Here is a 23,174-nt window from a genome sequence, read left to right on the forward strand (position 1 = left end):
ATTCAATTTTTACGTGGGATAAGACAAGGGTGTGCTCTATCAGGACAACTATATACAATCGCAACAGAACCTCTATTAAACAAAATAAGAACAGAAAGCAATATTACAGGTCTCAAAATACCACACTCTGAAACCGGTAAAATAAATCTCTCTGGCTATGCCGACGATGTTGATATATTTATCACTAGAAACGATGATTTCTCAAAACTACAACGGCGCCTCTTAATATACGAAAGAGCAAGCAATGCACGAGTAAATTTACCCAAATCGAAAGGTTTGTGGGTCGGAGAATGGCGTAAAAGAACAGACCATCCTCTTGGTTTAAATTGGAACACTATAGGGTTAAAATTTCTCGGCACTTATTTAGGTAACACCGCAAACCACATACAAAAAAATTGGGAAGAGAGTATCGACGAAATCAAATCTAAACTAACATGGTGGTCCAGGTTCGCTCCAGCGATGTCATTTCATGGACGAGTCACCATCCTAAATCAACTGATCGCTACCAAACTTTTTCATCGAATAGTTTGTCTTAGTCCACCACCAGCAACAATACAGGAAATTCAAAGAATATTTCTCGACTTCTTCTGGCAGGGCAGACACTGGGTATCAGCCGATCTAATTTATACCCCTCGTCAAAACGGTGGGCACAATTTAATACACATCCCCAGCCGTATTAACGCCTATCGTTTGTAATATATTCAAAGGTACCTATATTCCGGCCTTAACCATCCGTTTTCACCTTTACTAACTACTATTTCAATCGTATTCATAACATTCACTACAGTGCAAGACTCCTTGCCATAAACATTCCTCAAATCACTCAAAACATTCCAAACTTTTATAGAGATCTTTTGAAAACCTGGACCAAAACCACAATAATAAGGAAAGACGGACCCAATACAATAGAAACCATCCTCGCTGAACCACTCTTTCACAATGACCTTATTAAACACTCTCTACATAACGAGCCTCTCATTCTTAAGCACTTTATCGATGGTGGCATTACTAGAATTGGCCACCTGATCGACCCTGTGAACAAAAATTGGAAAACGATCGACCAATTACATAATAAGATATCAATTCATTCTACCAGAATACTCGAAAAATACATAAATACTTTAAAGTCTTCAATTCCAGCTAAATGGACAGAAAAAATAAAAATGTCTTTCCAGCAACAAGACGTTGACCTTAACGTAAAACAAAACGTATCTCCAGACTACTTCGAAATAGTGTTCGACGATCCTAAACAAGACATCCTTCTAAACTGCCCGTTATATAAAACTGCAAAGGGATCAATATACAAATGTCTCATTATGATAAACTTCTACACTAAGAACCGAAGTCGCATTGACACGGTCTGGAGAGACATCCTCTCCATACCAAAAACCGTTAAACCAGATTTCAAATCCTGTTATACAAATCTTACTACGAAACTTGAAGGCGATCTACAATGGAGAGTGTTACATGGGGCGTATGCAACAGGTAGTTTCATGCATAGATTAGGCGTCACCAATACTGCAAACTGCGTATTCTGTAATGATAAAGACGATCTTCTTCACATATTCCTCGAGTGCCCTCGTCTGATACCTCTTTTCAAACTTCTCCGTAACATCTGGCACAAACCTATGGGAAGTGAAGGCAAAAATATCCACTGGTGGTTCGTTTTAGGCCCACCCTTTCACAAAGGTCGCACTGATAAAAACACTCATGCTTTACTGAGCTACATTCTCACTACAGCTAAAACCAGCATTCATATTTCGAGAAGGAGGGTAATCAATGAAGAAACCAAAGCTTCGAATATCGACGTAAACAAACTATTCAAAACACGCGTGAAACACCGAATTTCAAATGACTACGTGTACCACAAAATTTACACCAGTATCAATACCTTTGAAACTAATTGGTGCATAAATGATGCAATCGTTTCGATTGAAGACGAAACACTTGTATTCGCCGATATCATTAAATAATATCACTATGTTCGTTATTTCTCTGCTCGTCAGTACTGTTTCCCGGCAACCGTGTACGTGTACCTACGTTTATTTTGTTTGCATTTATGCCTTGTTTATTTTTATTTTTATTCAGAGAACACTCACACACACTCTGCGCAATTGCTTGAGTGGCCTGTACATTTGCATTTTAACCTACTCTCCTGGTAAAAAACAAGCTATCACAACCAACTCAGCTGTTGTCTCGAATCAACACAACAAATGTGTACCTTTCACCTGCTGTCAAGTACAGACCACTTGCCATTGCGGCCTTGACCAGAAAAAGCTCTGGGCATCGTACTCCTCACGAGGCTGTGCCGACACGTTGAGATTTGTTTCTCCCCCCCCCCCACTTCGCCCTACCCCCTGGAACTAATCGTAACTGTCACTGCAGTCAGCCTAATGGTCGGCAGGGACACACATACTTACCATTATGCTTTCTTACAGCTCAAGTCAAATATTTGATTGTATATATAGAATCGTTGGATGTACATTGGAATACACAATGCTGACAACTACAATAAACCTGTCCTTTTTCAACACGACATGACTTGAACCAAAGTGTTTGATGTCATGCCCCCATATAATTAAAAGCTGAAGTTTAAAGAGCCAGCTGTATATACAAGAAGATTCCTTAGATGTACATTCGAAATACATATATGAATCGCAGAATGACATTTTCATGAACACTTTCTTCACAATTGTCAATTTGTTTTGACTTGAACCCAAGACTTTGAACATTTCTTTCCATGCCATTGAAACGGGCATTTTGTTTATTCTTTTGTAAAGTATTTTTTAACAAAGTAAATAAAGTTTCTTGTGAAAAGTCAAAAAAAAGTCATCATCATCATCATCATCATCATCATCATCATCATCATCATCATCATCATCATCATCATCGTTTCCATCACCATCATATTTTAACAACATTCACGGACAATGTGAGTGAAAAGATGAGATGGTACACTCAACAAAATGCATCGTTTTATAAAACAATTTTCTTACAATATGTGTATTTTTATTGTTTTACTTTGGCATGTAAAGTACTCGTAAAAATAAATGTTGAGTGCTCATCTCACTTTTACATTTCAAAACACATAAAACAAATTAATAATAATTGAATCTTCAATTTGGTCACAAAAGTACGGATTGTAAAATGTGACCCTCCGCAAACATTATAATGCAAAACATGACCCTCCCTAAGACCAGGTTAACTTTGTAAAATGTGACAACCCCCCCCCCCCCCCCCCCGATTCCTCCGCTCCTCCCCTTGTAAATACTGAAGGCTCCCTTACCGCATGATTATAAAATTAATGTGTAAGTTTATCTAGGGCACCTCACCTCTCAATAGCGCCTCAGTCTGAGGTCTGAGCATAGACCCTCCGGGGGGTCTATTGTCTGAGACAGGGCACATTCCTCCCGTTTGATACAAATTCAAAGATCTACAGCGACGGATCCCTTTTCACGTGGCAAAATAAATATGGAAGCCTGCACTGGTAGTTGGGTGTCATTAATACCACCACACCACAAAAAATGATTATTCAATCGGTCAATCATTCAACCAAATAATAATAAATCAATCCATCAACCAATCGATCGATCAATCAATTACATGCTCGCTGAACTCTGTGGTACCACTCATCTCATCACAGGGGCTACGCTAGTTATGTTTACGTAAACATAACTAACTAAGCCTGAGCCATCTCATTAGTCTTAATTTTATCCATGGTACCGCGTGTTCTCCTCAGACCACTAAGAGATTCTCTTTACTTTGACTTCAAAGATTGATAGCTCTTAAGATTTGATGCAACGGATAGCATCTATAGATTAGCATCTCAGCGTTTCAATCTTTGACTATTGAAATCGGCCGAGTTGATGGAGTAAGCCAGCCTAGCTTCCAGTTTTGTTTGCTTGTGAGTGCAAGGGCATGAGGCAACAATTCTGGTGTCTATAACAATATTGAATAACGTGAATATAGACAACATCAACAAGTTCCGTCAAGTTCTTGTTTATAATTATTTCAGTATCTTGAATCGCTAATTAATATCTAATTATGATACACAGAGAAACACATAATATTTAATTTGACTTCTTTATTTATAGTATATTTTAATAAACTCATTATACATGTCTACACATGAGGGCAGCAGGTGGTATCAAGCTTCGAGAGAAAATTCATGGATCACATGTTCGATTTGAATCGTCCTGATTGGGTTATTCGATGCCATATCCTACCCCTCTGTATTACTAGTTTAACACTAAGCGTCGATTTTGCATAATGTCTCTCCGTATACTTTCTTTTTATATGCTTTCTTTTTTTTATTCTTTTTTTTTGGAGTCTTCCATATTTATATAAAGTTTGTGATTGTTAAAAATGCTTCATTTTTTTTAAAGACCAAAAAGTGTACATTCAAGTACATGTACATACATACATATAATATCAATTTTTAATCACCCCATTTCTGACCTTATAACAAAAATAACAAACATGTGTAGACATGTATAATGAGTTTATTAAAATATACTATAAATAAAGAAGTATGTAAATGTGATCATTTTTGGATTTCATCAGAATTGTTGCCTCGCGCCCCTGGTGAGTGTTGATCGATATCGAACGTGAGCTCAAAGATACGTATACGGCGCGTGACGTATCCTCATTCAGAACTCAGCCACCATGATGACAATACAAGGCAGCAAAGTTGAAAGAATGTGGTGGTAGTGGAAAAGTCTGGAGCTGACCGCTTACCCTCTATTGTCCCGAACTACTGTATCGCAACTTCATTGTTTTGGGGTTTTGAGAACTGTTCATACTTTTAATCTTGTGTTCGTCGCTATGCATTGTGGGTACATCCATATGCAAAGTAAAATTGAATACTGAATACTCTGTGAGTGCCTGAAGCAGAGACCAACTGTAATTACCTATGGCTGGGTGTACCAACGGATCGGCTGATCGCCAGGTCCAGGCGAAGGACTCGGACCTGCACTACTTTGAAGGCGTACCATTTCTATCTTGCCTCTTCCCAGCTGATAATTTGTTAGCTATCAAGACGTTCGAAGTACGAGAAGATGATATATTCATCATAACGTACCCTAAATCAGGTGACGTAACAAAGTCTGTACCTTTGACCGATACCTGTTTGTATTTGTATGCCAACTATTACGTATTCAATTACTTAACTTTACTGTCGGTAAACATCAACCGTAGTATAAGCTTATCACGTTCCTCAATAAAAGTAGTGTAAAAGACATTTGTGACTGGCAGAAGAAGGGGTTGATTCATATTGAGTCTTATCACCTGAGAGTGAAAGTTCAGACTGCATAGCTATAGGGTCAACCAAAATTTCTTACGGCCATTGCGGTTTGCTGGACGGCTTGTAAATAAACATTGAGGACTAACTAATATCTCAGATTAACTTGTTCTCAATGTATGCACCTGGAGCTCGGTTAAAATCAGACATGTTGCAGCCTGCATTCCTAGCGTGTCCACCAAAACTTTCGTTATGCTGTGTCTGAAGAGTTGTCTTTAAAGAAACTAATCGTACTTTATTTAGCCACTCGTGACAGCAACATACCATACTTGAAATCATGATATTGCCTGTGCCTGAGTGTGAAAGAGAAATTTGGCCATTTTCCCATTGTTTAAGCATTGCATGCCACAAGTGTTGCCAATGTCTTTCAAAAATACATACTGTTACGTTAAGTTGAATGGCGACCTTTGTTTCTTGAAAATCGACAACTTCAGAACTTGTACATTAGGAAGTATACTGGCTTGCACATTAATGTAAACAATGTGTAAGTTAATTCCCTAGATATTGATGGTTAAATATTACTTTTTATAATTAAAATACGTTCATACCAAATACTACTTTTATAACATTGAAAAAGTGTCATCGGACATCGCGAAGGTATACGGTGACTGTCTACTGTGTGAGCATCACTGCACATTTACAATATATATTTAATTTGCTTCAAATAGAATACCGACTACACCACGCCTGTGAAGGTTTAACAAAGACCAAAAGGCCTGGTCACAAGGTCATGGAGTCCAACTCAGTACTGGGCATACATTTGGAGGCACCATGTAACGATTCTTACATGTTTTGTTAACACAACCTAGTGTAGTAGACGCACAGGGCATTAATTGTATAGACATCTTCAATTCAGCCCTTTATTAAAGGAACGTTTGTAAAAATGTTTTTAAGTTAACCACCCTAGTCCAGTCAAAATAAGGTTTGACCTGCAACACAGTTTAACTGTTATTCCCCCAATACTTTTCTTCATTCACCCAGGGAAAATACGAGTGACCTGTAAGAGGTCTTTGTCGACTTGTTGTGATAACCCTTAGGTCACGAGTATTTTCTGACTGAATGAAGAAAAGTGTTGGAAAATAACACTGTGATAATTATACCAGCACCAATAATATCAAAGAAAAATCGGGGAAAGCAAATGCAAATTTTGAACGTTTTGACTCATATTTCTAACACAGCAAGATTAAGACCAGTGAAGTAGACACGCATTGTCGTGACATAGACGCGCATTGTTGAGACTTAACGACCAGTTGTACATATTCCATATTTTTTGTTCAACATGCTCGTGCATGTATGGTACAATTACTCTAATGCCATCTTGTGATCCCATAAAACCATCCTATTTAATGTAAATATGCTTAATATTTTAGTAAGTACGTTAATTAATGCAATTAACGTGAATAACATACAGCCTATACCATGTTTGGACAAAGTACCCGCACATGCAACCGATATGTGTATTGTTATTTATTGAGAGCATCTAGGAACTCTGTTGTGACACGAAAATGGTCATTAAACATTTATTGATTGGTATAATTAATCATAAGGACATATTACAGTAAGTCAATAATTATAAACGGTATGTAGAATATTTTGTATATGCCCGTAGTTGTAAGTTATGTATTGAAGTGCATAGAAGTATGGAAATTAAAGGTGCACTGCCATTAACTGCAACAAGAACGTTTTGTTAGGTACAATAAATTATTTATAATATTGTACATTGTTTACCGTAGCGCATCAACTGTGGGTAAACATATTTTCTGTAGTGTATACATTATACACTTTTTGTCATATAACCTTAGCATTTGGGTGTTTGAGACACACACAATTGTTGTTTGAGACACACACAATCCTTGTTTGAGACACACTGAATCCTGGTCATAAGACCTTAGCATTTGACGTTTTATGCTACAATTTACTCTAACACAGAACACATCAAAAGATGCGTTAGTCGGAGGTGACTTCTTCAAAGCATCCTGCTTTACACACTGTTACAATTTCGTGTGGTGTCTAAGACACACTAACTTCTGGTCTGTCTAACAGAGTAAATTGTTGACATTAACTCTCAAATGCCGCTTTCAACGTTGAAGAGAGCGCTCGAGCAGTCAGTAGACGTCTACTACGCGATGTTTTCGGTGACCATCCCGCTTTCCACTGATGTTTCTCGTGTCTCTTTTTCACCCCTCTCTCGCTGTGTCTTTTCGTAGAGTACGTACGTCCAGTGTCTACATCAAATTTTAAAAAGTGGTGTATGATACGCTCAAACTTAAATAATTGTTCATCCAAATTAGATGGTACTCTGTAGTGATAGTAGTCCTGCTTGCATACCGAGTAAGTCGTCCCTTGAGCGAAACTGCGAGCATGACTACCGTGAAAGTGACTCTTCAGAATCGCAATATCACAATTTTCTTGGTCGCGGTCCAATCGATGTTTCGCATCTCTTCGGCCATCTAGGTCCATGGAATCGTAAAAAGGGGATACTTTATCAGATCACCCTCCGAGAATATGGGTACGATGCCCCATTTCTCTCTCTCTCTCTCTCTCTCTCTCTCTCTCTCTCTCTCTCTCTCTCTCTCTCTCTCTCTCTCTCTCTCTCTCTCTCTCTCTCTCTCTCTCTCTCTCTCTCTCACAGTGTAAGGATTAGGTGTCGTTGAAGGTATAGCTCTGGATTTATACGCTACGGGGTTTTTACCCGACGTGTCGAAACCCCGTAGCATAGAAATCCAGAGCTAGTTGAAGGTAGAACTTGCCGGATTTCGGAAAGAATGTGGTTTTTGAAGAAGTGATTTTCTCCCAGATTCACTATATAAAAAAAGGGGGGGGGGGGTCTTTTTCATTGAAATATTAACTGGAAAAGGGGTACATATGAAATTTCGCTAACAAGCCGGGGTACCCACCAATCCATGATCGAACGACTGCCACTGCCGCTGGGGCGTCGCGACGCGTCGGAGAGTCAGAATTGTACGGGGTGTTGGTCACCGAAAACACCCGTCCTGTAGGCTACCCGAACTGTCAATCCGTGTTGACGGCCCTTTGATATGTGCTGTTTTAGAGTAAATTGTTGCAGAAAATGCCCAAATGCTAAACTCTTATGACCAGGATTCAGTGTGTTTCGAACACCTCAATTCTGGTCATAAGACCTTAGCATTTGGTTGTTTTCTGCAACAATTTACTCTAAAACAGAAGACATCAAGGGTTCCGTCAATGAGAGTTGATGCAGACACAAGTTGGTGTGGTTTCGACTGGAGTGTTTGTTTTGTCGCCTGGAACTGACGCATCTTTTGATGTGTCCTGTTTTAGAGTAAATTGTTGCACAAAAGGGCAAATGCTAAGGTCTTTTGACCAGGATTGTGTGTGTTTCGAACAAGGATTGTGTGTGTTTCGAACAAGAATTGTGTGTGTCTCAAACACCCAAATGCTAAGGTTTTATGACAAAAAGTGTAGGTATAATCAAATTGATACTTTTGGGTCCGTACCCAAAAATCAGTGCCCTCAACGGCGATCACGATTTCAACCTGTTTCCGTACTGTTTATGGAGAATGTCGACCACTGATTAACATGCATTATGTCTAATTATTGGTACATTAACATTTTTCAGTGAATAAATTGTGGTTGTCTGGTCTAAAAATCAACTAGGAATTTTAACATGGTGACAGATTCAAAAGTTAGCTTTCCCTCAAGGTTTAACTTGCTACCCACAGATACTAGTGAACACTAATTAACAGATACAATGTCTTTGCATAAGTAAATGACAAAATTTAAGTGTATATATCTTTGGTTATTTGATTTTAAAATGATGTAAACTAAAGTAAACTCCTGAAACTATATTACCACAACTAGTTTTCCAATGCATGTAATGAATGATAGCATGCGTAAAGAATAGAATAAAATGACAAACATATATCAGTGCCTCCTTAGTTAAAGAGAGTTACGTGTACAATGGTAAGCTTACTGAATGGAGGCAATCTCTTGAGTAGCTCACTGAAGAAAGACACGAGCATTATATTTCTATAACCTGGAGAGTTACTCAAAATCGTTTTCACTGCGTGGATAAAAATGTAATGTTGATGTCAGAAAGTGATGTGCAATATGGTTCCAGGAGAAATATAACATGGCGATGAGAAGAACTGAAACTGGTTTTCATAACCACGTACACAAGTTCAGAAAATGTCAATAGCAAGGGTCTATCATGATGACAAATACTTAGAATGTAACTGAAACCAGACTACTCATCTTGACATTAGTCAGATTATAACCCATAAGCAGGAATAGAAAGTCCTAGCCCCCCCCCCCACCCCCATCCCTAACATCATTTTGTCATGACATCTTTATGTGATGCGACATTCATGTAAAATATCTTGAGCGATTACACAAATAGTCCACAAGGGGTATTTTGTCCTTGTTTGAAAAACGTAGAAATTATGCTCAATTAATTTCTTACTCCAACGCCTATCGGACTATCCATTGATGCATTACTTGACCATGGAAGAGATGTATACCATATGTATATATTATCAATATCGATTATTTATTTCATTAACCATTATTTCATTACCCACTGACAATTTTTACTTGACATGGGAATTGTTTGAGGATGGAAATTTGTCTTTATTGATTAATTTCCCGATTGGACTCGTTCAAAATATGTAATGCAAAAGAGTTTAAACAAACAAAGGTTATTTGATATAAATGCATGTTATTTAATGATATTCATGTTATTTATGGCATTCATGTTATTAATGATACTTATTTATAAACATATTTAATGATCATATTCATGTTATAACACAGTTCCTAGCTGAAGAAAGACGGGTGTAAAAGTTGTCCCTTTTAATATCTGTCAAAAAACATTGTACAACATTTCTATTTACCTGTAGTTTCCCTGATTAAATCAAATTAAAGGTACAACATGGATGCAGCAGATACTCTACCTGATCTTGAATAGCGAATCTATGGATAAAGCACAAAATTTACCGATGACAAAACGGGTTCCCTTTCTGGAAATCACACGGGATGGAGTTCCGCAGCATGAGTATATCAGTTCCATGACATCACCGAGAGCAATAAATACCCATTTACCAGATCATCTCTTGCCATCACAGATATGGGTGAAGAAACCAAAGGTGATGATATAGTACTTTTGAATACTAACCAGTAGACTAGTTATCTTTCGTACTTTGTCCGCATATTCAGCGATATCATACATGAGAATATTTCAGGGCAAGGTACTCCTCTGTATATTGTATATCCCACATTAATTTGACTTGTATTCATTGTTTACTTCTTCAAAACTTCTCACAGTAATGATGGCTGTCATTTATTTCAACAAATAGATAATATACGTTGCAAGAAACCCTAAGGATGTCATGGTTTCATATTTTGAATTTAAACTTGAGCCGATGAGTTGGAATGAATGGTTTGGTAACTTTCTCGAAGGTAAAGGTAAGTCATTGACTGTACGTATATGGTTTATTTCAGATTTGTTATCTTATTAGCTATCAATTGTCATACTTGCATTCAACAATTTGTCATACATTAATTTTAACCTTGTTACTCTTTGAATGTACAATTATATTGAGAGATACAGGTAATATATTTCATCGAAATCAAAGCCTATGAAAACTTTGCATGGAATAATCAAAGATCACGATCAGGAGACGGACTTTCAGCAGAATTGCTGGTCACAAATTTGATTAATTAAGATACCGGTATAATGCGTAAAGTCGATTTTACCATACTTGCACTCTCACATCTGTAAAGTACTGGTAACGAATGACGTTTGTTTTGTCGTTTTGTTACAGTAAATGCCTTTATTTTGTATCAGATTCATTGGCGTGTGCCGATCGATTAAACAATTGACTAGTTATGGAAGTTTTTCATTTCAACAGTGAATCATGGATCGTGGTTTGACCATGTACCTAAATGGTGGAGCCGACGAAACGACAATAATGTTTTATTTATACTATATGAGGATATGATAAAGGTGATGACAATATCTTTATTCTTTACAGAAGAGCAATCTACAGCATAATACTGATATTATATGAATTACAAATCTGAAGTGTACTCATAAATATAGACTTTATAATTATGGATCACAATAATTGGAGAGTTTGATATGAATGAGCAAACTACGAACAACAAGTAACAAGGAGAGCAATCAATGAACATACACACACACACACAGGGTAAAGTGTAGACAATGCGCCGTCATGATGAAACTATGTTATGATATGCCACATTCCTACCAAATGACACATGTCTGTATATCTGACTTTCGTGTCTCTTTACCTTCTTTTAAGAATCATAGAAAGCAAGTACAAAATGTGGCCAATTTTCTTGGGAAAGCCCTCTCAGAAGATGTTATTGACGAAATAACGAAGAGATCGAGCTTCATGTATATGAAGAATCAAAATGTGAGCACTGATACGTTGGTGTTTGAAAGACAAAACTCGATGCTTCGAAAGGGTAAGTTTTCTGACTATCATTCTTTTAAATTTGTTTAACAGTTACATCTGCCATTATACACAGAGGTAGAATTTCAGTTCGTTGCAAATATTTTTTCGAATTTTTAAATGTTGTGCAAATAACTTTAAGGGTCGGGGTCGGGTTACTGGAACCAAACAATTTTATTCCGACCTAATGTATGTTGTGAATAATGTTTTTTTTTCACCCCTTAGGAATTGTTGGTGACTGGAAGAACTATTTTACAGTCGAGCAAAATGAGCGTTTTGACAATGAATATAAAAGACTCAAGCAGTTTGATTTGAAATTCTGTTACAACACTGAAGAGAATTGACAAACCACATTGAGAATACAATTATTCAAAGATATATGCATTGTGCCAGAGTTTTGATGAGACTACATGTATCGGGGACTTTTATATGAACCCAGTGGAAATTCCATGACTGTAATGGTTAAATCCTGAGTTTGATTCTGATGATGAAATGTTTCAGCATCAGCTCACAAGACACAAACTGGACACTATGATGTTCTGTGAAAATGTATAATATACACTTTTGAAAATGGAATTACAGCAAATTCAATAAATGCTTCCAAATGTCACTGGAAATAAACCCCTCATGAGTTTCATAGTCAATTACCCAATATTTAATAAAAGATGTTACACAATGCATGATATCAAAACATTTGACATAAGCAGATACTCAGTTGGAAAGATATGATTATAGTTACATACATCATTGACAGAGTTTTCTTCACCATCTATGCATACACATACCAAAGGTTATAGATATCTTGCCTTGCAGGGGTTTCACACATACATAACCTGAGAACAACGTAACCAACTCTTTATTCCATGACCTAGTTTGCATGTAGTGTGATCACCTGATCAGCCTAGTTAATATCACTACATTTGGTAGTGTTTGTGACACAGATACACACAGACACTGACAACTGGATACACTATCAGCCAATATATTCATTGATTTTTAGTACAAAATTAAGTTGTGCTGAAAATATCTAAGATTTTCTCAATAATTTGTTGTTTTGTTTTCTGGGCCACATTCACTGGATTGGCAGAGACAGAATACCATTCTTAAAATCAATTTTGACTCTTGCCCACAAACAAGACAGTATTCATTTAGATCAACTTTCATCAACAAACATACCTGGATCAATAAGGACAAGTAAATTAAACCTGTTCAAATATTTTTTATTATGGTCCTTTGTCATCTAATATCTGAAAAAGGGTTACATTTGTATTTACTAAATTGTTGATATTAACAGCAGATATAGCACTCAACACAAAAAAATGTTTCTGGTACAAGGTTCTCTGACTTCATAATAAACAGAATGTTGTAGAAAAGTCTATTTCAGTCATGTCTGAATATTGTATGTGAAATAATTTGTACAATTACAAACTCTACTCTGCATACAGATTTCTGATTTTCATAAGTGAAAGAGCCTTGCACCATTTCTTTTTAATCAAACAACACACACAACAGTGGTGAAACGGTTATTACAAAGCTGCAGCACCAGAGATGATTTCAATCAATTCTCTAGTGATGATGGCTTGACGAGTTCTGTTGAATTTGAGCGTTAACTTGTCAATCATTTCACCTGTAATAAAGGAAAGAGAATGCAAAATATCTGTAAGGCTATCAGCTGGGATAACATGGACTATGAAGTTGAAATACACAGATACAATGTGCATGACTTGCATTACTGTTATCATGCACACTTGTCAACATACCACCAATTTCAGCAGAGTGTTGTTACTTTTACTTGTTAAGGTACACAGGGAACCTTGCACATCCTAGGACTAGGATGTTCACATCCTAGTGCTAGGAAGAAGAGCACAGCTACATGTATGTACCAGCTGTGTGCCTCACAGCCCCGTTTACAAGGTATATTTTTTCACAGCCCTGGTACATGGTTGTGAAAAATATGCCTGTTGTATGGATGTAGAATATCGCCTCTGTGCCATAACTGTTTTGCTCATCCCAGTACCATAGCTGTGTACTGCACACCTAGCACACAGTTGTGCGCACACATGTAACAGTTATGGTGGAATAATACCCTGTAGCAACCATTTTGTTCATATCTGACTAGCACTGCTCAGATAGCTGGTACATGGCTGTGGGAAAAAGCTCTTGTACATGGATGTTGTAAAAACCTATGCTGCATTGCTATGTTTCACATCCATGTTACATTGCATGTCAAATCTAGGTATGTTACACCTAGTGTGTTGGCCAGAGCTGTTACAGGGATGTTGTGCACATAGCTGGACAGTCCCTGTGGCTCCACTGAGCTGGTACAGCTATGTGCACAACCCTGTCCTAGGTATGTGAATGTTACAGGGGTGTGCAAGATTCCCTGTGATAGAAGGCACCTGAAGGACAAATTTCACAGAAAATCAACGTTCTTCAAATCTCTCCAAACTTTGGAAGATTGCTTCTGGTCTGTTCAAATAATAAAAAAAATTTGGGGCCCACTGTCTTCTTTTTAAGGAAATCAACAATCAATATTTTCCCATAGTAAACACACAAGTCAGTGGCTATATTGGATTCTAAAATAGCTTTAGTTTGATAACATTTTGACCTCTATTTTAAAAAAATAGTGCCAATGGCGTTGTAGTACAACTGTATAGTTTATGTCAAGATTACTGCTACTACAACCTACCTGAGACACAAGACGAGTTAACACAGACTACATGTGAATTGATACTTTAGTTTAATTGACAATGCCTAATATCAAGAATTCCCATTCTATCTACAAATTAATTTGGGGAATTCACATTTTATCCAAAAATTGTTAGATGACTAATTTCTTGACTTCACATTCTCTGTTAAAACTTACCAGCATTCTTGCTCGCAGCATCCATAGCTGTCATTCTAGAACTAAGTTCACTGCATGCACCTTCTTTCATGGTGTAGAATATTAGATTAACAAGTGAAAACTCTGTGTAATTCCTCAGGATGTCTGCATCTACATCATCATATATGCTAACTGTATCTATAGAATAGTAAAAAAAAGACATGTTTAGAGTGCATTGAGTATTGAAACAACTCTTACACATGTCCCTACCACTCACTGTTCAGCATGTGTGGTCTTACCAGTGATTTTGATGTTGCTTGTCTTTGTGTATGAACAAATTGGGACACAAATTGTTATTGGCTCATCAGCTATAAAACAAAAACATTCACGTACATGCACACACAAAAAGTAGTATTTAACAGTGTTGATCGGATAATGAAAGTTGCAATACAGGTATTTGCATCCTTAAGCATGAGAATACATGTAACACTTAACACTGACACCATATACTTCACTGATGTGCAAACAATTCATTGATGTTCATTTTCATTTAAAACCTAATGCTTTGAACATTTAAACAAGAAGTTTCCCATAATATTGCTCAATATGTAGGGAAATAATTAGCTACATGTAAACAACACAGAGTAATGTTCCACATGGGTTTTGGGACAAAATGAACCCATCATATGAAAAACAAGTCTCTTCATCGAAGACATTTTTTAACTTATCAATTCATACTTTGATAAAATATGACACTATTTGGTCTTTACCATTAAGGTCCCTGGTAGTAGTCCTTCATGGTTTTGCGCAGGAGTATATGTCAAAGGTTACTGCTTGAGACACAAGGTAGTTGGAGAAAATCCTACATGTTGGATTCCTTGCATGTTACAAGGCCCTTTGATTATGTACATACATGAAGCAATAAGTTGCAAGTGACAAATTGTTCACTGAATTGCCTCGAGTAAATTGGCCTTAACTTAATTAGCCTATCATATGAAAGAATATTGTTGATTACTAACCTGCATTGGCTACGGTATCAAGAGAAAATACATTCTGTGTCATAGTTTTATAGGACACCACAGACCTAAAAGAATAAATACAGACATGTTATTAAAACAAATCAGACTGAATGGCCTTAAAATACAATTTTTTTTTACTTTATTTATGTTGAACTGCATCTAATGTGGACTCTTGTATTTTCTTGACTAAACATTTTAATATCAAAACATGAATTATGTTAACCCCCTCCTTTAAAAAAAAATGGAAACCAAGTCATCATAATTTGATTGAGGAATTCTCAAAATTATTTACATATCCAATATGAGTAATCTCACTTTTGAACATTCTGAATATATGGTATCTCAATGGAAACAAACTGTCTTGATATCTTTGCATTTGCATCATATGAAGTAATTGTGCTAGAATAAACACTACAGCAGTTTGCTTTCTTCCTATTCCTATTGCATGTAAGTTTAACTGTTTATGTTAGTTTCTTTAGTGGCAAAATGTCATAACATTGTGAAATGCCAATCAAATTGACTGTATTAAAGTTATTACTTGAAATGGTTGAAGTATATGGCACCAATATCAAACTCGTATCCACTTTCAAGAATACCAGTTGCCACTCTGGCAGCATCTTCAAATACTGGAGGTTTTTTGCCATAGTCTGAGATGTGGAATAGCATCTTATCGTTGTACACCCTGGAAAGCACAGAAAATTGACATTTAGAAATAGTGATTACATCCTATACACAACTTTTAAACTCATATATATACACACAAGTGTGTACATGTGAGATGAGTGACATTCCTGCTATATATAGACAAAATTGTGGTGACTATAATTGCTTGTCTTTGTGAACTGCATTGCAGTGGGAAAGTGCTATATAAAAACTAATATTATTATTATCATCCTCCATCTTCTTACCAGTCATTCAGACCACAAATACTCAATTCTTAAATTCTGCTGCAATATCCTTTATTCCATTTAAAAAAAAATAAGTGTGGTGCAAGGTGCACACTGAAATGAAGGTATATGCCAAATGAACTGCAGTACAAGTACATCAAAAGAAATGTTGTACATGAATTCCTAAGTTCCATAATCTTAAACAACTGAATTTTGAAAATGGAAGAAGAAAAATATTTGAAAATTTTCCATGAAATGTTTGAAATAGATGATTTTCAAAACACAAGGCAGTAGTATTGTACTGAACACATACATGTAGTCTATGCTTCAAGCCATTATGTCAAATAGCACCCCAAGTAGCATGGCCAAACTATACACTCTTTTATATTTCTGATACCCAGAATATGGCATATTGTAAATTTACATCAAAGGAGAACATAATATAGTACACATATAACACACTGCTTTTTTCATCTTCAAATCTGTCAAAATAATGTATCTTAAATGTCAAAGTATACTATCAATGTTTATGTAATTATAAATAGCTGACCTTTGCAATATCTGCCTTGCCTTGTCTCCAACACAGACAAGCTTGAAATCAAGGTTATCTGGAGCCTCGTTTACTTTGGCTTTGATGGCCTTGGCTATGCTGGAATGGATAGCACCACACAGACCACGATCACTTGACATGGCCACAAGCAACTCTTTGGGTTTTTCTGCTTCACTTTCTTTAGGACCAACTTCCGCCTTACTGAAGAAAGCTGCATGGAGATAGACAGACATGGCTATTATGATGAACGACAGGTGAATAGTTAAAATAAATTACAACTTTGTACTGAGCAAAATGCTTGGTAATTATTAGGTAATATTTACATGAGATTTTGAAGTATGGGCACTATCCACCACCACAGGCAGCTCCAATGGACTGAAGTGGGAATATTGATGCTTACACAATCAATGACAATAATACAATGTGTTCCCACAGCTAAATACTTGTATTCAACGTCATATTACAAGTCAAATTCAGTCAAATTAGCTAAGGACAGTACCATAATTTATATCGTAGACCATGTTATGGGAGTCGTGAATTACCTCTGCCATGTTTTAATTCGATTTTGTTGGCGAAAAACGCACATCGATTGCTTGTCATTTTGGGCTGTGCTTCAGATTCCTTTTACTGTCATGTATTCAAAATGGCAGGATAAGATAAACAAGCTAGTACGCATGTACGGAACTAGTTATGGCAGCAAATTTTGCAGCAATAGATGCTGTTGAAAGGTTTTACAGCGAGGTACGTGAATGAACTTTGGCGTCCTGATATATAGGGTTCTCGTGGGCACCATAGTGCGTCCTGGTATGCCAGGTTCTCGTGGGCACCTTAGTGCATCCTGGTATACCGGGTTCTTGACAAAAGTTGTGAATTTGTCACTTTCTCTGGTTGACTCGACATTTTGACTCGAAAACAGGGCTGGAGTGTCTTGTGGCAAGCTGGAAGTACACTTATTACAATTACATGGAGGTCTATGGACGCTAGGATAAAAATCTTCAATTACGGTCCTCAGCTATATCAGTGGGAGCAAAGAAGACACAGAAAAGGTACAAAAGAAACCCGGGAAGAGGTTACTGTGCAAATAATACCTCAACAGGCATCCCGATATGGATGGACTCTGGGCAAAACATAGACTCTTGAAAATATTATCGTGATTACAGTTTTATAAACTATCATACTTTTCATACAACATGTACCACTAAAAGTTGAAATTACTTATCCAAAACAGACCTTGAGCACTGCAAATTTCTAATATTGGATGGCCCAGTGATTTGACATATTTCCTTACTCGCATAAAGAATATATTCACAATTTCACCATTAATTGCCTTTTTGAGGTTTCAATTGCCACAGAAAGTTCTTCCTGGGTTTCTTTTGTACCTTTTCTTTGCTCCCACTGATATAGCTGATGACCCTACTTGATGATTTTTATCCTGGCGACCATAGACCTGAATGTAATAAACTTTACTTCCAGGCTGCTACAACAGCCTCCAGCCTCATTTTCGAGTCAAAATGTTGGCGACCATAGAAAGTGACAAATTCACGAGTTTTATAGTGTTTTTATTGAAAAATAGGATTAACAATGTGTGATAATTATATCACCAATGGAGTTAAAACAATTTTTCTTAAGTGCAAACCCTTTGGTGTGTATAAATTCAGTATTCCTTTAATGAAAGTTCAATGCCTGGAAAAGTATGATGCAAAACTTACCATTTGCTCCAACCCCATAAGTTCTTGCTGGTGCGAGCTCTCTTTCTGCACGACTGTACTTTGCTGCAGACACCATTTTCATTGATTTTGTAATTTTCTGAATATTCTTGACGGACCTTAGACGTAGCCGAACTTTGAAAGAATGATAATCATTAATTAAACAACAGGAAAAAAGGATGTGTCTTCTATTTTAAATACTAAATACTAAATGCAGATAGAGGCAAAGTATTTGTAATCAGTAAGTGAAGGGTAAATTCTATGAACACAGGTCTATATATTTTTCTAGAAGACTTCAAAGTGGTTGTGCTCACTCGATTCATATTTCCATACAGACACCGAAAGTAAAATTCCCACCAAAACATGCAGACACACATATTTCAAGGCCTGCTATAGCACTATTGCTGTGTATGCATGTACATGTAAACCTTTAGAATACAAGCCATGTGTGTTAACTTTGGTTGGAGAAATTATTCAACATAATAGCTAATAGCTTAAACTGAGTACACTGACTGACTTCATGGAAAATAACTCTTTTGGATGTACATGTAACTTTCATTTCACTGATCTGAACAATTTGATTTGAACAATTTTCCATCTTTCAATCATTTACACACACACACACACACACACACACACACACACACACACAGAGGCACACACACAATTTTGTCATGTCTATAGCAGTCTAAACCTCATTAGTTGAGCAAAAATAATGTTATACTCACTATCTTTCAAAGTGGCCATATTTCTCACAGAGATGCTGAAATAAATAAATATAAATAAATTGCATTTTAAATTTTGACTGACTGAACATTTATGACTGTTCAAGAACACCTTTAAAATCATTGTGAAGTTGTGTTACAGTGGCATACTTACTATCTTGTAGTTTGCTATACAATTCTGCATATATCACACATGGTAAAGTCTCCATAAAATGAACTCTCAAGACCTTTGTATATGCCTTTACAAGCCTGAACATAAAATTGCAAACTTTATTACAATTTTTCACAAGCTTTTTGCAATATATTGAGTTACAAACACACACTTTGTCAATGTTGTTTCACATTGATTTTTCAAGTACAAAACCATGATAAAATTGTTTTCTAAAAAATTAAAAATCCAAAATAAATACCCAATCCTCATCCATAAGACACTGAATGTAAAGGACTCAGGGTTCATAGTATGAAATGAAAATTTCTAATCACAAAGAAAAAGAAATTGTAGTACTACTAGACTTAGTATCGATGCTGACATGATATATCTGTATAGACTGTAAGCGAAAATGTGTAATTTTTCCCAATATTTGATTACTCGCGATTATAAATTTTCAGTTGACCCTTGTTTAAATTATGCCAAATTCCATAACAAGTAAAGACTATCCCTATCTCCAATGGCTATGGTGACGACTTATCTCAAATAAACAGATATGAATGTGATCCCGTTATATGTCAAGTGAATTTAAAACCGTTTAACAGTTATCACACGATTCTGTACTAGATTCAGTGACGAGTATGAGCGAGTTAAAAAACTTGTCAACCGAGGAAAATAAACTTGCATCTACTAATTCATAGTTGTTAAAATTACTTCTGTCACTTTATTTTTCTCAAAAGGCAACATAAAATTTGTATCGGACGTGCAGTAGCACTAGATCTAGCAGACAACGAGCGACCACATCACGATGCTCATTTTCATGTCCGCCATGTTGGAATTTAGCCCTTGAACTTTTGAGAAATATTACGTGAAGTACACAATATTAGAGGCAATCAGTGCTACAAAAAGTTTAACATTACAAATCTTCTTGGTTAGGCGTCAATATAAAATCCTAAATCTTTGCCATGCACTTACCCTTGCGGCACGAAAGCCACAGTTTTTACAACCAGGGCCGCCATCTTGCCGGTGTCAAAGCGCAGGACAGAGCATGCGCAAGTAATCAGGCCTCGTTTTCGACATCAGATAGTCTTTTGCTTTGCGCACGTTCAGTGTAAGATACGTTGTGTTGTTCGACCCTATCAGAAGCCAGAGTGTAGTGCTGGCTGATAGCGTGGCAAGAATGTTTGTATCTTACAAGTTAGGCCAGAAAAAAAAAGCTGTTGAACGGGCCCTACCTACCCATATTTTTGGCATTTCAATTTTTTTTTTTTTGGTGATGGGCAAAATATCCTCATGCTGGCTTTGCATGTCAGTGAAATGCACACTTTGTTTCAAAATTAAGGGAATTTCTTTATATTTTCTGAATAGTACATGTAACAATATACATTCATTTGAGTCAATTCCAAATTATGTACTATCAGTGGTTTACTTGGCTCTGATGATGCATACAAGCATGAATTGAGATAAAATTAAACTGTTGCATATCCAATATTCACTAAACGAAATGAGCAAAACTTTATGACCATGGAAAGGGCAGTCATTGGGCCATCAAAAGTCTGATAGTCTGAAAGTCTTCAAATGTTTTACTCTTTCTTTATTCAAGATTTTTTTGGAATCAAATTAAAGTTCAGGAGAAGTCATTTACCACATCTGCAAAATATCTTTCAGCTTTGCCACAACAAAATACACTTCATAGCCAGATAAAATGTACTGCATGTCATAATTGTCTCTCAATTCTGGTATTTTAAAACCACATTCAAGCTTTGTAAGACTTTATAATTATGTTTTTTGTTTGATATTTTATGCCTCTAAATGGCCTCCTATATTGTCTTATTTTCAAACAAGCGACCTATCGGTCAGAATAGCTCCGCTGTTTTTTTTTTAATTTAATTTTTTATTTTGGTGACATGTAGAAGTGGTTCAGGTCTTCAGCTCTTCACTATGCAGTTTTGTTTTAGCGATGCAATAAAGTGGTTAGTGGGTTCATATGATGTCTCACTATAAAACACATTTTACACAGAAGTTGGTAATGTATTGTACTTTTATACCATAGTCACCATTTTATGACAAAAATCTACTGTTATGAAAAATTGCACAAAATCTCAGAAAAAAATGACTGGGAAATGCACACAAGAAAAAGAAAAAAAGAGGATTTTGAGGTTGGCTATAAATAATTCCAGTGTCTTACAGCTGTAACCCTGGAAAATTTTAATGATGAATGAAATAAACTAGGGATCTAAAATAATTTTGAGGCAATTTGAATTTCAATTTTCTAACAAATTTACAAAGTCAACAACATTCAACTTGTACTAGTTGTGGTAGATATATATATAGGGAAGAAATGTATTAATCGCCATCTTAGTTTCCGTACGGCGACAATCTCAAGTACCCGGAAGAGAGTCATTCTCAGCCATACGTTACAGTGGTAACACTCGTTCATGTTCGGTTACCTTTCACAAAGAAAACACAACGAAATGGTAGAAATGATCTTTTTTTTTAATTTCTTTTCATCACAACAACAAAATCTGCGTGATCAAAAGTGTTGTAAACTAAACCAGAAAGAATTATCGGACTGGCTAAACTTCCCGATGAACTGGAGTAAGGTCCTACTACTTCCAAGTAAGCCTCGATATAGACTGTCGACAGTCGCTCGCGCCTTTTTTGCCCAAAGTTTTATCTAAACTCCGATCCCGCGCAACACTAGTCTAATCGCAAATTGAGGGCCGAAGGCCCGAGGTCGAGGGCCGAAGGCCCGAGCCTTCGCAATACGGCCCTCGATATCAGTTTGCGATTATACTATTACTAGTGTTGCGCCGGACCGGAGTTTAGATAAAACGTAGGGAAAAAGGCGCGAGCGACTGTCGACAGTCTAGCCTCGATAGTACTATAGTACGTGAGAAAATCGTCTCAAACTAGCGATACAACTTTCAAAATATAACTTGACATGTCTTCATTTGTTAGAGTTATACAATTCAAGACGGGTTTTCACTCGAAAACAACAATTCTGTGAATAATGACACTCTGAACGCAGCGATTTCTCGGACGATGTTACCACTGTAACGTATGGCTGACAACGACTTGCTTCCGGGTTAGTCCCTCGTGCATACGGGTGGATTGTCGGCGATTAATACATACATCGTCTGATATTTTAATTCACATTGTTTCTTGTGACCGGCGCCTGTCAGCAGACTCTGCCATTTTTTTCTCATCATTCCATTGTATTTAAACCTTGTACTTGACATTTCGCAATATTTATAATTCTCAACAAAATACCTCAACATGCCTCACTTCGCTCGTACTCAAAGCGCGGCAGCCCCGCGCGGTATGATCACTGACACTGATGACATGATGAGAGAGAACCTTTTCGGATTTACATGTAAAACGGGGAAAGATACGCAAAACATAATGCAAAGTCTGAAGCCAAATTAAACTTGTAATTATTTTAATTATTTTTACTTGCCAAATATTTGCATTTTGGAAAGGCAAGACACGTTCATGTCGTTTAACTTTACATGTGAACTGTCGGCCATAACTTCAACCGTTAACCGCATGCCTGGCATG

At 36.7% G+C, this 23,174-nt stretch overlaps 2 protein-coding genes across 2 annotated transcripts; one reads left to right on the forward strand and one right to left on the reverse strand.

The window, feature by feature from the left end:
• Nucleotides 1-4,912: 4,912 nt before the first annotated feature.
• Nucleotides 4,913-12,243, forward strand: LOC144433084 (sulfotransferase 1C2-like). Its single transcript, XM_078121397.1, has 6 exons — nucleotides 4,913-5,090; nucleotides 10,202-10,422; nucleotides 10,633-10,741; nucleotides 11,188-11,282; nucleotides 11,602-11,767; nucleotides 11,980-12,243. Exons 1-6 carry the CDS (start codon nucleotides 4,913-4,915, stop codon nucleotides 12,096-12,098), a joined length of 888 nt encoding a protein of 295 aa, XP_077977523.1. The 3' UTR covers nucleotides 12,099-12,243.
• Nucleotides 12,244-12,963: 720 nt separating this feature from the next.
• On the reverse strand, nucleotides 12,964-20,656 carry LOC144437175 (ATP synthase F(1) complex subunit gamma, mitochondrial-like). Its single transcript, XM_078126061.1, has 8 exons — nucleotides 20,589-20,656; nucleotides 19,469-19,503; nucleotides 18,744-18,875; nucleotides 17,035-17,245; nucleotides 16,136-16,279; nucleotides 15,598-15,662; nucleotides 14,621-14,776; nucleotides 12,964-13,381 (listed from the first exon to the last, which is right to left on the reverse strand). The coding sequence occupies exons 1-8, from the start codon at nucleotides 20,630-20,632 to the stop codon at nucleotides 13,281-13,283; spliced, it is 888 nt and encodes a 295-aa protein (XP_077982187.1). The 5' UTR covers nucleotides 20,633-20,656; the 3' UTR covers nucleotides 12,964-13,280.
• Between the last annotated feature and the right edge of the window lie 2,518 nt (nucleotides 20,657-23,174).

This window comes from Glandiceps talaboti, chromosome 1 (assembly GCF_964340395.1).
Source record: "Glandiceps talaboti chromosome 1, keGlaTala1.1, whole genome shotgun sequence".
Classification (NCBI taxonomy): domain Eukaryota; kingdom Metazoa; phylum Hemichordata; class Enteropneusta; family Spengelidae; genus Glandiceps; species Glandiceps talaboti.

Coding starts and splice junctions, on each gene's coding strand:
- LOC144433084 (XM_078121397.1), top strand. CDS start 4,913: ATGGCTGGGTGTACCAACGGATCGGCTGATCGCCAGGTCCAGGCGAAG. Junction 5,091..10,201: donor CATAACGTACCCTAAATCAG/GTGACGTAACAA, acceptor ATCAAATTAAAG/GTACAACATGGATGCAGCAG. Junction 11,768..11,979: donor AAACTCGATGCTTCGAAAGG/GTAAGTTTTCTG, acceptor TTCACCCCTTAG/GAATTGTTGGTGACTGGAAG.
- LOC144437175 (XM_078126061.1), bottom strand. CDS start 20,632: ATGGCGGCCCTGGTTGTAAAAACTGTGGCTTTCGTGCCGCAAGG. Junction 17,246..18,743: donor TTATGGGGTTGGAGCAAATG/GTAAGTTTTGCA, acceptor ATCTCCATGCAG/CTTTCTTCAGTAAGGCGGAA. Junction 16,280..17,034: donor GCAAGGCAGATATTGCAAAG/GTCAGCTATTTA, acceptor TGTGCTTTCCAG/GGTGTACAACGATAAGATGC.